At 41.9% G+C, this 14,887-nt stretch overlaps 1 protein-coding gene across 1 annotated transcript; it reads left to right on the top strand.

Annotated features, from left to right (window-relative positions):
* Positions 1–3,693: 3,693 nt before the first annotated feature.
* LOC134603613 (vitelline membrane outer layer protein 1-like) lies at positions 3,694–10,308 on the top strand. Its single transcript, XM_063449748.1, has 3 exons — positions 3,694–3,893; positions 9,074–9,186; positions 9,833–10,308. The coding sequence occupies exons 1-3, from the start codon at positions 3,735–3,737 to the stop codon at positions 10,122–10,124; spliced, it is 564 nt and encodes a 187-aa protein (XP_063305818.1). The 5' UTR covers positions 3,694–3,734; the 3' UTR covers positions 10,125–10,308.
* Positions 10,309–14,887: the final 4,579 nt, after the last annotated feature.

The following is a 14,887-nucleotide window of genomic DNA, read 5'->3' as shown; positions in this document are numbered from 1 at the left end:
CCATGGCAAAACTCCCATGGAAAATTACATAGTTGATGCAGAGTCTGGTTTTAATCCATAAAGGGCATAAATCACCTAACATTCCTAAATTGTTTTGAATAACGTGCTTTAAAACATCAGGTATCGATCAGGTAGTGTAAGGGTTACGCCCGCTTCACAGTGACAGACCAAACTCCCTGTTTAACGCACCGCAAACCGTCCTCTATATACAGAGTAAACATGGCTCCCTCTATATACAGAGTAACATGGCTCCCTCTGTATACTGTGTAAACATGGCTCCCCTCTATATACAGTGTAAACATGGCTCCCTCTATATACAGAGTAACATGGCTCCCTCTATATACAGTGTAACATGGCTCCCCTCTATATACAGAGTAACATGGCTCCCCTCTATATACAGTGTAAACATGGCTCCTCTCTATATACAGAGTAACATGGCTCCCCTCTATATACAGAGTAACATGGCTCCCCTCTATATACAGTGTAAACATGGCTCCTCTCTATATACAGAGTAACATGGCTCCCCTCTATATACAGAGTAACATGGCTCCCCTCTATATACAGTGTAAACATGGTTCCCTCTATATACAGTGTAAACATGGCTCCTCTCTATATACAGAGTAACATGGCTTCCCTCTATATACCGTGTAAACATGGCTCCCTCTATATACAGAATAACATGGCTTCCCTCTATATACCGTGTAAACATGGCTCCCCTCTGTATATAGAGGGAGCCATGTTACTCTGTATATAGAGGGAGCCATGTTTCCACTGTATATAGTGTAACATGGCTCCCCTCTATATACAGAGTAACATGGCTCCCCTCTATATACAGTGTAAACATGGCTCCTCTCTATATACAGAGTAACATGGCTCCCCTCTATACAGGGGCGTACCTGGAGCATTTGGCACCCGGGGCGGATCCTTTATTTGGCACCCCCCTCCCCAACTTTGATATGTAAAAAACAGCTGCAATTTTTTTTAAATGTATGTTTATGCAGTGTGTGTATAGTGTGTATAGTGTGTAAAGTGTGTGTATAGTGAGTGTGTATAGTGAGTGTGTATAGTGTGTACAGTGTGTGTATATTGTGTGTATAGTGTGTATAGTGTGTGCAGTGTGTGTATAGAGTGTGTATAGTGTGTGTATGCAGTGTGTGTAGTGTGTGTGTATAGTGTGTGCATAGTGTATGCAGTGTGTGCAGTGTGTGCATAGTGTGTACGGTGTGTGTGTATATTGTGTGTATAGTGTGTGTAGTGTGTGCATAATGTGTGCAGTGTGTGCAGTGTGTATGTAGTGTGTGTGTATAGTGTGTGCATAGTGTATGCAGTGTGTGCATAGTGTGTACAGTGTGTGTGTGTAGTGTGTGTAGTGTGTGTATAGTGTGTATAGTGTGTGCAGTGTGTGTATAGTGTGTATGCAGTGTGTGTATAGTGTGTATGCAGTGTGTGTATAGTGTATGCAGTGTGTGTATAGTGTATGCAGTGCGTGTATAGTGTGTGCAGTGTGTGTATAGTTAGTGCAATGTGTGTATAGTGTATGCAGTGTGTGCAGTGTGTATGCAGTGTGTGTAGAGTGTGTATAGTGTATGCAGTGTGTGTATAGTGTGTGTATAGAGTGTGCAGTGTGTGTATAGTGTGTGCAGTGTGTATAGTGTGTGCAGTGTGTATGCAGTGTGTGTAGTGTGTGTATGCAGTGTGTGTAGTGTGTGTGTGTATAGTGTGTACAGTGTGTGTGTATATTGTGTGTATAGTGTGTGTGTAGTGTGTGTATAGTGTGTGCAGTGTGTGTATAGTGTGTATGCAGTGTGTGTCCCCAAGCCCCTAGTCACACAACCAAATAAAAAAGCCCCTACCTACCCCCCTCACCCTAAAAAATAGTGAAGGGGGAATAAAATTACTACCCTGTAAAGTAAAATTCAACTTACTATTCAACGTCTTCTTCTTCTAAAATCTTCATTTTTTTAGCCCCAAAAAAGGCCAAATAAAAAGCCATCATACCCGTCGAACTTAAAAATAAAATAAAAAACCCGAGCACAAAAAAAAATTAATCCATCTTCACCCATGGAGGGCTCCGTGTCAGTGTTTATCAGGGATCCTTAGGATAGGTGTCAATCCATATCTGCCAAGTGACCCTATGTAGGGGGAACAGTCCCTATTCTGCTCTGTGTCAGTGTCTGGAGGGAGTATCTGCAGTAACACAGAGTGTCTGGGGGGAGTATCTGCAGTAACACAGGGTGTCTGGAGGGAGTATCTGCAGTAACACAGAGTGTCTGGGGTAGTATCTACTTGTAACATTTATATGCACTAAAAAAAAAAAAAAAAAAAATTGAAAAAAAAAAAAAATGGTTGCAGCTTCCGAATTAATCTAAAATGGATGCTGTCCAGTAGGTGGGAGGGTCTGCTAGGGAGGGTGTGCTGCTGATTGGCTGTAATGTGTCTGCTGACTGTGAGGTACAGGGTCAAAGTTTACTCAATGATGACGAATAGGGGGCGGACCGAACACCGCATGTGTTCGCCCGCGGTGGCGGACGCGAACATGCTATGTTCGCCGGGAACTATTCGCCAGCGAACAGTTCGGTACATCACTAATCCCAATGCTCTTTCAGTGTCTCCCTGTCTAATGATATCTCCTCTCTTTGTCATGTCTCAGTTGGAGTCCCCCAAGGCTCTGTTCTTGGTCCCCTTCTATTTTCTATTTTGGAATAGCCTGCCTACCACCATCAGACTCTCCCCTAGTCTTCAATCATTTAAAAAGTGCCTTAAAATCCATCTCTTTAGGAAAGCATATGGCCTCCCAGAGTAATCTCTACCTCACATACATGTCCATTGAGCTATCCTAAAGGGTAGCACTCTCCTCTCTCCTCTACATCTGCCTCACTCCCACCTTTTTTGACTGCTTTTTCCTGTCCTATTGTGTTTTATACCCCACCTCCTATAGACTGTACAATTTTGAAATTGTCTAATTTATTGTTAAATCTAATATTTCAAATTGATGCAGAATATGCTGGTGCTATATAAATATGTATTTATATAATAATAATAATAATAATAATAATAATAATAATAATAATAATAATAATAATAATCTCTGATCATTTTGCACACGAATTACCAAAAAGTGAGGTAGATATATAAAAGAGATTTAAATTATAGAGAACTATGGAGTTGATGTTAACCTCACAGATTTATTAATATTAATTCAACATTTAAATTGAAAAAAGGTAAGTATTTTTTTTGTTGAAACCTATATTTAAACACATTTTCTTGCCCCAGTTTTTTTGTCAGCAATGAACATCCTCTCTGCGTCTGCCTGAAAATCTGAAAGTAGCTCACAAACTCTGACAGTATATCTCAAGGTTATTTTTACTGAGCACAACAAATTTTCTGATACACCACTTTTCCTGCCGCTAGTTAATCGATAATATGCAAATTAGGGTTATTGATATTCGTTTTTTCCATGTTCTGAATATAATTTTTGTTTTATCAATGTTTTATCAATGTGTGTGTGTGTGTGTGTGTTTTTGAGCATGATGTTTACATAACTATTCTGATGACTTTTGATAACTGACAAAACTTTGTTTGTTTAAAGAGATTAAGTGAAATGTGAGATTTACAGTAATGTTGCCCAACGCCCTACAGCACTTGTTGTATTTGCTTTGTATTGATTCACTATATAAAGAAGTTCAAGGTCACTTCTTTAAGCATCTCGAGGTTAACCAGAGACAAGTGACACTATGGTTCTCAAAATCTCATCTCTCTTCATGCTCTCTCTAATTACCATTGTAAATGCTCAGCCCTATTCTATCGATGTATCCAACGGAGGAAAGTGGGGTGACTGGGGGAGCATTGAGTGGTGCCCACGAGGATACCTGGCCAATGGATTCTCCATCAAGGTGCGTTAATTAGAGCAACACAAACTAACCAGAAGGCTGATTATGGCCATGTGTGTAATCACTTAAAGGCATTATCCAATAACCACAACCTCTAAAGCTTGTATTAGAACATCTTAGTGTATTATTACAGCTTGTCTTATTAGTTTCATTTATTGCATAGTTACAATTGAATGTATCATTACAGCTTCTTTTATTATTTGAGCATATTATAGTGGTCATCGTACAAGGATTCTTTAATCCTCCAGTTTTTGTCAAAGTATCATTTTTCCAAGCAGTTTAACTAGGAATTGAGGTCTCCTAGCACGCACAGCCCAGCCTCAATGCTGCTCCACTGGCTCATAGATTAGGACATCCCCTGATATGCATTGATTGGTTTTAAATGCTAGTTGAAGTTGAACACAGCCATCGCAGCACATCAGCGCATAGCTAAAATGGTCAAAATGTGTACAGCTCTTGGGGAATTCACAAAAAAAAGAGAGAAAGTGGTAAGAAGCTGCTAATGCGTGTAGTAACTATCTTAAGGACAGATTAAAGGGGTTAACCCTTCACAAAAGTTAAATATAGAGAATGAGAGAACATAATCTGTCCTGGTTGGTTGGGAGCCTAAATAAACTCTAACGTTTAATAGATATTCTTAAAAAAGGTTAAGTAACCATAGGACACAGGGATACAGGGGATTGGGAAAATATATACAGGAGGTAAATATATATTCAAAAAAGAGGTAGTACAATGTGATAGATCCCTTTCCAAGGGCTGGTAAGGCAAATAGATACTTTATCATAAGGTCAGTGACTGAAAAAGTAACTATCTGACAGTATATATATATATAATTGTAACAATAGTAGAAAAGGTAAGTATCTCTTAAGTTACAAAAATAGAACGTAGAGGGAGAAAGGGGAGGTCACCTAAATTCCTAACTCAAACCTCTAATGAAGATTATTATTAATACTATTATTATTATTATTATGTTATTTATATAGCGCCATCAAATTCCGCAGTGCTTTACAGACATGTAGTTGTAACCAGACAAGTTGGACACACAGGAACAGAGGGGTTGAGGGCCCTGCTCAATGAGCTTACATGCTAGAGAGAGTGGAGTAAAATGACACAAAAAGGTAAGGATAGTATTAGACTAGTGACAGTTGCAGAAGAGGAATCAGGTGGGAGCTATGAACAGTTTAATTGATACGCTTTTATGAAGAAGTGGGTTTTTAACAATTTTTTGAAGGAGTGGAGACTGTGTGCGCATCTAACGGAGGAGGGAAGAGAGTTCCACAGGAACGGTGCAGCCCTCGAGAAATCTTGAAGGCGAGCATCAGAGGTGGGAGTACGGACATAAGATAGACGTGAGTCTTCAGCAGATCGCAAGGGCCTAGATGGGACATACTTGTGTATAAGGGAGGATAGATAGGTGGGAGCAGCATTATGTAGACATCTGAAAGCAAGAACGAGAATTTTAAATTGATCTCTATATCTTATAAGAATCAATCAATCAAGAAAAGTTGTGTATATAATTATAACATATGATCTGTGGTATAAACATATGGTATCCAAGCTTTGAGTTTAGAGGGTTAACTAGAAAAAGTAGCCTGTGCTGATCAATAAGTATCATCCAATCTATATAACGGTTAATTGTGATGTCTGCTTAATTATAAAAGTGTTACATGGATAAATGCTAATTCCTAACTGTTTATTTATAACCCTTCAAGGGCACCTTATATTTAGCTAAGCTGTAGATTTCCCAAGTATACCCATAACTACAAATACACTAACTTGAACTTTACCCTAGGTTCTCCTCTAAAATCTTGCCTACCTTTCAACACCACATAATGAAATATTTACAGAAAATCTGAGCTAGGTATGTGGACAAAGTCAGAGTAGGAGAGGGGTAGATTATAGCTAAGGGTACAGAGTACAGCTGAGCCCCGACGCGCATTAGGATCCCAACCAACCGGGACAGATTGTGTTATCTCATTTCCCAGATATTGGGGATACAAGTTTTTATTCATAAGCTTGGCGTCATACTTGACTCTGGCCTCACCTTTGATCCTCACATGCAGCATGTTACCAAATCCTGTAGATTCCATCTTAAAAACATAGCCCGCAAGATGCTACAAGGGAGCTTGTCAATGCTCTAATAATTTCCTTCATGGATTATTGTTACCCTCTCCTAATTGGTCTTCCCAAAAGCCGTATTGACCAGCTACAGTCTGTAATGAATGCTGCCGCCAGACTGATTTTCCTCTCTAGTCGGTCGTCTCACACCTCACCCCTCTGTCAGTCCTTACATTGATTTCCTGTATCTTATATGAGCCAATTCAAAGAGCTAACCCATACCTATAAAGCACTGAACAATTCTAGCCCCTCTTATATCTCTTCACAGATCCATAGGTCAGGGGCGTGTTAGCCGCGAGGCAAACAAGGCATTTGCCTTGGGCGGCATTTTCCAGGGGGCGGCAAAAAAAGCCGCCCCCAAATGCCCAGGGCAAATGCCTTGTTAGCCTTGCGGCTAACTGACAAGGCAGGCTGCTGGGCGGCACTGGCGGGAGGGCGGCTAGCGAGGGAGCACTTCCTCTGAGCTGACTGCTCAGCTCCCTCGCGCGCCGCAGAGTGAGGCTGGGAGCTGGAAGATGACGTCATATTCCGCCCGCCCAGCAGACAGCCTAGCAGCCCGACCGGCAGCCCCACTAGACCCCAGGGAGATAGAGAACGCCCCCAGCATTCCCAAAGGTAAGGAGGCTGGGGGGGGGGGGTAAATTAAAAAATATATATATAAATGTTAATGTGAGTGTGTATGTCTGTCTGTTAGTGTGTGTCAGCCTGTTAGTGTGTGAGTGTGTGTGTATGTCTGTCTGTTAGTGAGTGTGTCTGTTAGTGTGTGTATGTATGTCAGTGTGTGTGAGTGTGTCTGTTAGTGTGTGTGTGTGTGTGTGTGTGTGTGTGTATGTCTGTTAGTGAGTGTGAGTGTGTCTGTTAGTGTGTGAGTGTGTGTATGTATGTCAGTGAGTGTGAGTGTGTCTGTTAGTGTGTGTGTGTGTGTATGTCTGTTAGTGTGTGTGTGTGTATGTCTGTTAGTGAGTGTGAGTGTGTCTGTTAGTGTGTGAGTGTGTGTATGTATGTCAGTGAGTGTGAGTGTGTGTTAGTGAGTGTGAGTGTGTCTGTTAGTGTGTGAGTGTGTGTATGTATGTCAGTGAGTGTGAGTGTGTCTGTTAGTGTGTGTGTGTATGTCTGTTAGTGAGTGTGTCTGTTAGTGAGTGTGAGTGTGTCTGTTAGTGTGTGTATGTATGTCTGTGAGTGTGTATGTCTGTTAGTGAGTGTGAGTGTGTCTGTTAGTGAGTGTGTGTGTGTCTGTTAGCTAATGTATGCGTATCTGTCAATTAATGTGTGTGTGTGTATTTAGAAGGCGGGGGGAAGGGTTGGGTTGGGGGTGGAGGGCGCCTGAGTTTTGTCCTGCCTAGGGCAGCACAAAACCAGGATACACCACTGCCATAGGTATGCCCCTTCTTAGTCTCTCCGCTCTGCCCGTGACCACCTCCTGACCGCTGCTCGCACCCCTACGGCCAACTCACGTTTGCAGGACTTCTCGCAAGCGTCTCCCTTCCTATGGAATAGCCTGCCTACCGCCATCAGACTCTCCCCTAGTCTTCAATCATTTAATAAGTGCCTTAAAACCCATCTCTTTAGGAAAACTTATGGCCTCCCAGAGTAACCTCTACCTTACATACCTGTCCCTTGCTCTCTCCTAAAGGGCAGCACTCTATTCTCTCCTCCAACTCTGCTTCACTCCTGATGTGTTTTACACCCCACCTCCTATAGACTGTAAGTTTGTTTCAGCAGGGCCCTCTTCAACCTATCGTTGTAGGTTTTCTTGTAATTGGCCTGTTTATAGTTAAATCCACCTTCTCATAATATCGTAAAGCGCTGCGGAATCTGTTGGTGCTATATAAATGACAATAATAATAATAATAATCTGGTGGCAGAGAGACCCTTGTTTTGTCAACGATTTAACAAAACCAGGAGGGCTGCACCTATAAATTGTAGTTGATATTGTGCTTGGAAGTCCATTTCAGCTCCAGTGACATTTTTATTGTTTTTATACTATTTGGGATTTTTGAATCACCTAGAACCATGGTTTCTTTTTTGACAGGGCTCTAAATGTCACATATCGAAATTATCAAAATGAATGCATATACATACAGATATCTCTGTTCAGTACTATATTTTTGTGCTAGCTTTCAATACTGAATACACATGTAAAGCAGAAACCTTAAAGGAACACTACGGCAATAGAAATACAAACATGCATGTATTCCTAACACTATATTTGTAATATTACCTATTTAGATTCCACCGTGCCTGTGAGGGTTTGAGAGGCAGGTTTTTCTTATCTTTTAGCCCTCGCCGCTCTGGTCTCAGTCCTGCTGCTACTCCTCCTTGGCTGAGATCATCAAAATTGATGATCTCAGCCAAACATTGCAGTTTCTATAAAACGACAAGACCACTGCACCCAGACCTCTTCATTGAGGTGAGGTGGACTGGGTGCCTTTTATTGCCATTTATGGGCCATTTGGATGGAAAGTGAACTAATGATAATGAGATGATTAATGGATTAAAGGGACAGTCTATGTAAAGTGACCTAATGGTCGTGACATGTTCAAAGGGTTAAAGGGATAGTCCAATGTAAAATGACCTAATGACAGTGACACGTTCAGTGAGTTAAAGGGACAGTCCATGTAAAGTGGCCTGATGACAGTGACATATTTAATGGGTTGACGCCTGTCGACAGATAATTTGGGGTCTTAAAAAACAGTGGTTGGGCACCCAGACATATACTCCTAGACACGTGTACCAATGCAAACGCACACAGCAATATACTGTTTCATATACAAATGCACATAGATTGACATTCACACATACAACGACATGTTTAATGGATTCAAGGGTCAGTCCTGTGTCCTAATGACCAGTCCTGTGTTACTAGCTGGGCCTAAAAAGTAACTTGCCACTGCTACCCATGGCACACTCAGGAGGCAAACTAAAATGTAACTCTCCAATGTCTAGTGGCAAAAGGAAACGTTGAACTCTAACAATGACAGCAACATATTTAACAGCTTAAAAAAACATAACAGCAATTGCAAAGTATGGGATTTCAGTACTTTCTCCAATCTACTTCTATTTAGCTAGAAGATAAACAAGGAGGACGTGATGACACAGCTGTGAATGGCATTCGTCTACACTGCATCGACCGTCACCAAGGCAATATGGGACTTACAATTACATCTTCACAAGCAATGTAAGTGAACATGTGTAAGCTGAGCCTTCCATGTTATTATTATATGAAGAGCTTTACATTCAACTTACTTTATTTGATGGGGATCAACTTATGTTGATGATCATGGTGTATGTGTAATTAAGCAAATTTATCATTTAAAGGCACCCAGACCCCTTAATGTCAACAAAGTGGTGTTGGTGTTGTGGCCCTTTAGTTTTAACCCTGAAGTGTAAAACATTGCTTTTTAGTAGATACGGCAATGATACGTTTGCAGGATATCAAATCTCAAGTGGCTGTCTTCCTGACAACCACTAGACATGCGTGTGAACGAAACCACCAAAATTGGTTCTCAATCGAATGCTGATTCCCTTTTGTAAAAAATAGGATTGGCTGAGATCATCAAATTGATGATCTCAGCCAAGGAGATAGGGCAACCACAGTGAGACTTACTTATTTTTACCTTTGCATGGTGGGTCCAATAAAATGGTAGGAAGGACACTATAGTGTTACATTTTTGTATTTCCTAATGATATAGTGTTCTATTAAGCTGTGTTATTTATCTAAAGGCAGCATTTAGAACACGAAGAGCAGAGATCTTGGAAAATTGATATCTCATTGTTAACATTTAAGCTTTCTTTTTGTTTTTTGTTGTTTTTCAAATTCCTAGATGGGGCACATGGACATCACCACTTTGGTGTACAAACAGCTACTTGACATCCTTCATGTTGAAGGTGGAAGGACAACAAGGACTAGGTGATGACACAGCTGTCAACAACATCAAGTTTAAGTGCTCGAATAATCATGAGCTGGAGGAAACTGGTCTTCCTTGGGGAAATTATGGAAAATGGAGTGAAATGTGTCACCTTGGTATCTGTGGAATCCAGACCAAGGTTGAAAAACAACAAGGAACTGGTGATGACACAGCCCTCAATAATGTCAAGCTTTATTGCTGTAATTAAATATGATGTATACTGAAACACGTAATCATTCCCCAATCCATCTATTGCTCGTGCTTTAAAATCTCCATATATAAATTAAAAATATCAATTCTATTGCGTGTTCACACAAAATCTTCTCCATGTTTAATCTTTAGACTGTAAGCTCGTCTGAGCAGGACCTAACCTCTTGTTCCTCTAAATTTAAGCTTGTCTTGTAGAATTTTCTCTATGTCTCATGCACTTAATTAGCAGAAGGCTGTACTGACAGCACCTGGGACCAAATTTGGTGTTAAACTGTGGAAACATGGTTTAAGTTGAGGTGCTCCAGCCTGCAAAACATCTTTGGAGTTGGAGTGTTCCTTTAAAGGGACGCTATAAACAATGTAACCACTACAGCTAATCACATTATTAGAGCTTTTGTATCATTACAGCTTATTAAATCATTACAGCTTATTGATCGATTATTGTTTATTGTATCTCTACAGCTCAACGATTTATCTCTGTTTATTAGATATATATCACAATATAACAAATATACATTCTGAAATGTTTATAACTTCTGTGCACAACTGACTAAAGATGCAGGTAGGGAGAGTGTGTCAGGTTGCTAGTTTTGTATGGGGGATAACCCCTTATGGAAATATATAGGAGAGCGAAAAAGAAAGGCAGGGTCTGAGATAGATAAATCCTAATATCTCTCCACCTAAACCTTAGCAACCCATAGAGAGTAGGAATAAATTAAAACATTACCTTTAATAAATAACTGTTAAACCTAACATTCTAGTGGCTATAAGTACTATATATACATAGAGTAGAGGGGTATACAGCTATAAGGTACAAAACATATATATTACCTGGGACCATGGAGCGGAATACATCAGTAATCTAAAGATTCAAAAAACCAAAAAGGTGCCTGCAAGTGCACCCTCCCATAGTGTAGTAAAATTCCCACACGTCTCCAACACCCAACTCACAGTGCCGAAATAGGGCCAGACCCCTTGCTAAGAGCTTAGCCATGACTGATTAATAGCTGGATATCATTAAACGATATTGCCAAGTTAAAAACATACTGCGAGGTGGCTAATCTTGGAGATATAAAGTATATAGTAGCTGCAGCATCATCCCATGCCACCCACTGCTCAAGTTATCCCGACACGTGTTTCGCCGAATACCGGCTCTACCACAGAGGGCAATCGAGTCAAAGTGTAGCGGTAGTTTATACATACCACCCTTGGCACCGATTGGATAATAATTCCACTAACCAGACTACAGGGCAAAATGTATGTACTGAATGTATGTATATGTTATCCAGTATATACAGATTTACATTAGTGGAAATTGTCTTCATGGAGTAACCTGAGAGAGATGATGATCACTGATACAAATGGAAATGGGCCTCTCCACAGACGACTATGAGCTATATAGACTCCTAACAGATTTACACTCTGAACAAGAATCTATCGGTTTCCTCACTGACTTTAAACCCTTGTGTTGGTTTACTCCAAATTTAAAAGAATTTCCATGTATAGATCTATTTGTCCAAATCTGTACAAATGAACTAGAAAACCAAATAGACATCCACAGATATTGAACCTTAGTTTTAATGAAAGACAAGCTTTACAGGAATTACAACAGCAATCTGATGTTGTGATAAAATCCTCATTTCTGATTATGGGCTAAGCACTATTCTGCATGTCCCCTTGCTTTGTATGATATCCTTCTATGGAATGAAACAGGACATTATACCAAATGTCTGCTTGTTTTCAAGATTGCCCATTTTACAAAGGGTTAACACTTACTATTTACACTTACTATTTACGCCGCTTCCTCGCCGGGAAAGGATGCATCAAGCGTCAGGGATGCCGGTTGCTATGTGCCCGCCCCTTTAACCCCTTAAGGACCAAACTTCTGGAATAAAAGGGAATCATGACATGTCACATATGTCATGTGTCCTTAAAGGGTTAAAGAGCCAGCACATGTGTACCAACCCCCTGTGGTCAGAAGAGCTCTAAACAAAAGAGCTCAATGTACACGTACCTTTTGGGGGCGTGATGATGAAAATCATGCCCCCAATCAAATAAAAGCCCAGTCTGCCTCCAAATCAGTGCCCTGTTGTGGTTCCTAGTGTTCCTTGTGTTCCTAGTGTCCCTTCAGCGCATTCCTGTATTCTTTTGATTGTTCTTGGTGTTTTGACCCGGCTTGCTCTCGACTATTCTGATTTCTGGTTTCCCTGACTCAGCTACGTTCCTCGCTATTGTGTAGCTTCCTTTGACCTTGGCTTGTTTCTGGCATTTCTTGTAGTTTCTATTATCCTGGACATTCTAAGGACCGGTTTAGGGACTTTCTACCTGTCTCTATTGTCCTGGGTACTAACATTACACTCTGTCCGTACTGCCACCTCTGATGCTCGCCTTCAAGACTTGTCTAGGGCTGCACCATTCCTGTAGAATTCCCATCCATTCTCCGTTACACTTTCACCCCATCTCCATTCCTTCAAAAACTCATTGACTGTTACTCAAACTGTCAATAGCAACCTCCTCACACCGTGATGCCTTTCCTGCAACTGTCATAATAAATAAATAAATAAATAAATAGAAAACAGTGAATGCTATTCTAGCAACCTACCTTTCAACCCTACCCTCAGCTTTTGTGTCACATTACCCCAGCCCCTCTAGCATGTAAGCTTATTGAGCAGGGCCCTCAATCCCTCTGATCCTGTGTGTCTAACTCGTCTGGTTACAAATACGTGCCTGTTAGTCCACCCATTGTACAGCGCTACAGAACTTGTTGCCACTTTGTAAATACTACTACTACTACTACTACTACTACTACTACTACTACTAATAATAATAACCATAATGGGGTTTATTAAGCCACTATGTTGTTAATACAGCCATTATAGGGTTAATACAGCATGGCATGGGGTTAATACAGGATGGTTTCCAGATAAGCTAAAAGCGTCTTTTTGCAGGTTTAATTTCACAATGCGGTATTTCACAATACGGTAATTTCACAATAGGGCATTGTAAATAGAAAAATAAATTTTAAAAAACCTTGTTAATATATGTGGAAGGCAGCATAAAATGTTAAAAGGCCCTTGTCTACTAGAACAATCACTGGGCCTGTGTGTTCGTTAACAATTAACATTACAGCTCTGTTCTTTCCTCTGCAAAAGTTAATTACATCAATACCCTCATAACCACACTCTCCCGCGAACCCAAACGACTATTTCACACATTTAACTCTATTCTTCGCCCTGCTGTTCCTCCTCCACCTACTAACTTGACCGCCTCAGACTTTGCAACTCCCTTCACTGATACGATCTCTACAATCAGAGAAGAGATCTCTCATCTTTCTTCTTCCCCTTACAATACTTCCCCTAACTTCACTCCCTCTGCTGTCCTATGTTAATTCGCACCCGCTACATTGGAAGAGGTTTCTTCTCTTCTCCAGTCCTCCCGCCCCACCACCTGCTCCCTAGATCCAATTCCCTCGCATCTCATCCATACTCTATCTTCTTCTCTTTCTCCACCTCTCACTAAAATTCTCAATCTCTCTCTCTCCTCTGGTATATTTCCATCGCCCTTCAAACATGCAACTGTAACCCCAATTCTAAAGAAGCCCAATCTTGACCCTAACTCCCCATCCAACTATCGTCCTATCTCGCTACTGCCTTTTGCATCCAAGATCCTTGAAAGAATTGTGTATGCAAGATTGACAGACTTCCTCGAGTCCAACTCTCTGCTAAACCCGCTTCAGTCTGGTTTCTGCGCTAAGCCCTCTGTGGAAATGGCACTGACCAAAGTATCCAATGATCTACTCACTGCAAAATCTCGTTGTCACTACTCTATCCTAATTCTCTTTGACCTGTCTGCGGCTTTTGACACTGTTGATCATCAACAGCTTCTTCTCATCCTCCGCAATATCGGTCTACAAGATATTGCTCTCTCCTGGTGCTCCTCCTACCCAGGGGCGGGCTGGGCCACGGGGCAGGGAGGCAATTGCCCCCCAGGCCGCCTGAAATTCTTTTAAATGCTGCAGCCGCCTGAGCAGAGCGCTCAGACGGCTGCAGCAGCTTCTCCCCTCCCTCCCCTCCCCTGTAGCGTGGCCGAGCTGCTTTCCGGTCCGTGGTCCCGGCCGGAGTGATGGGAAGGTGCACACTGAGTGTGCACTTCCTGTCAGTCCGGCCGGTTACAGGAAACAGAAACTCCTGTTCCGCGCGGAGTTTCTGTTTCCTGTAACCGGCCGGACTGACAGGAAGTGCACACTGAGCGTGCACCTTCCCATCACTCCGGCCGGGACCACGGACCGGAAAGCAGCTCGGCCACGCTACAGGGGAGGGGGTAAGAAGAGGGGAGGGAGGGGGTGAATAAGAAGAGGGGAGAGGGTGGGGGGAATAAGAAGAGGGGAGAGGGTGGGGAGGATAAGAAGAGGGGAGAGGATAAGAAGAGGGGGGGTTAAGAAGAGGGGAGAGGGGGGATAAGAAGGGGGGGAATAAGAAGAGGGGAGGGGGGGTTAATAAGAGGGGAGGGGGGTAATAAGAGGGGAGGGGGGTAAGAAGAGGGGAGGGGGGGTAAGAAGAGGGGAGAGGGGGGGAATAAGAAGAGGGGAGGGTGGGAATAAGAAGAGGGGAGAGGGGGGAATAAGAAGAGGGGAGGAATAAGAAGAGGGGAGGGGGGAATAAGAAGAGGGGAGGGGGGAATAAGAAGAGGGGGGAGTAAGAAGGGGGGAGTAAGAAGAGGGGGGAGTAAGAAGAGGGGATGGGAGGGGGGAGAGTAAGAAGA

This window comes from Pelobates fuscus, chromosome 3, assembly GCF_036172605.1.
Source record: "Pelobates fuscus isolate aPelFus1 chromosome 3, aPelFus1.pri, whole genome shotgun sequence".
Classification (NCBI taxonomy): Eukaryota; Metazoa; Chordata; class Amphibia; order Anura; family Pelobatidae; genus Pelobates; species Pelobates fuscus.
This window is presented reverse-complemented; position numbering and strand designations above follow the sequence as displayed.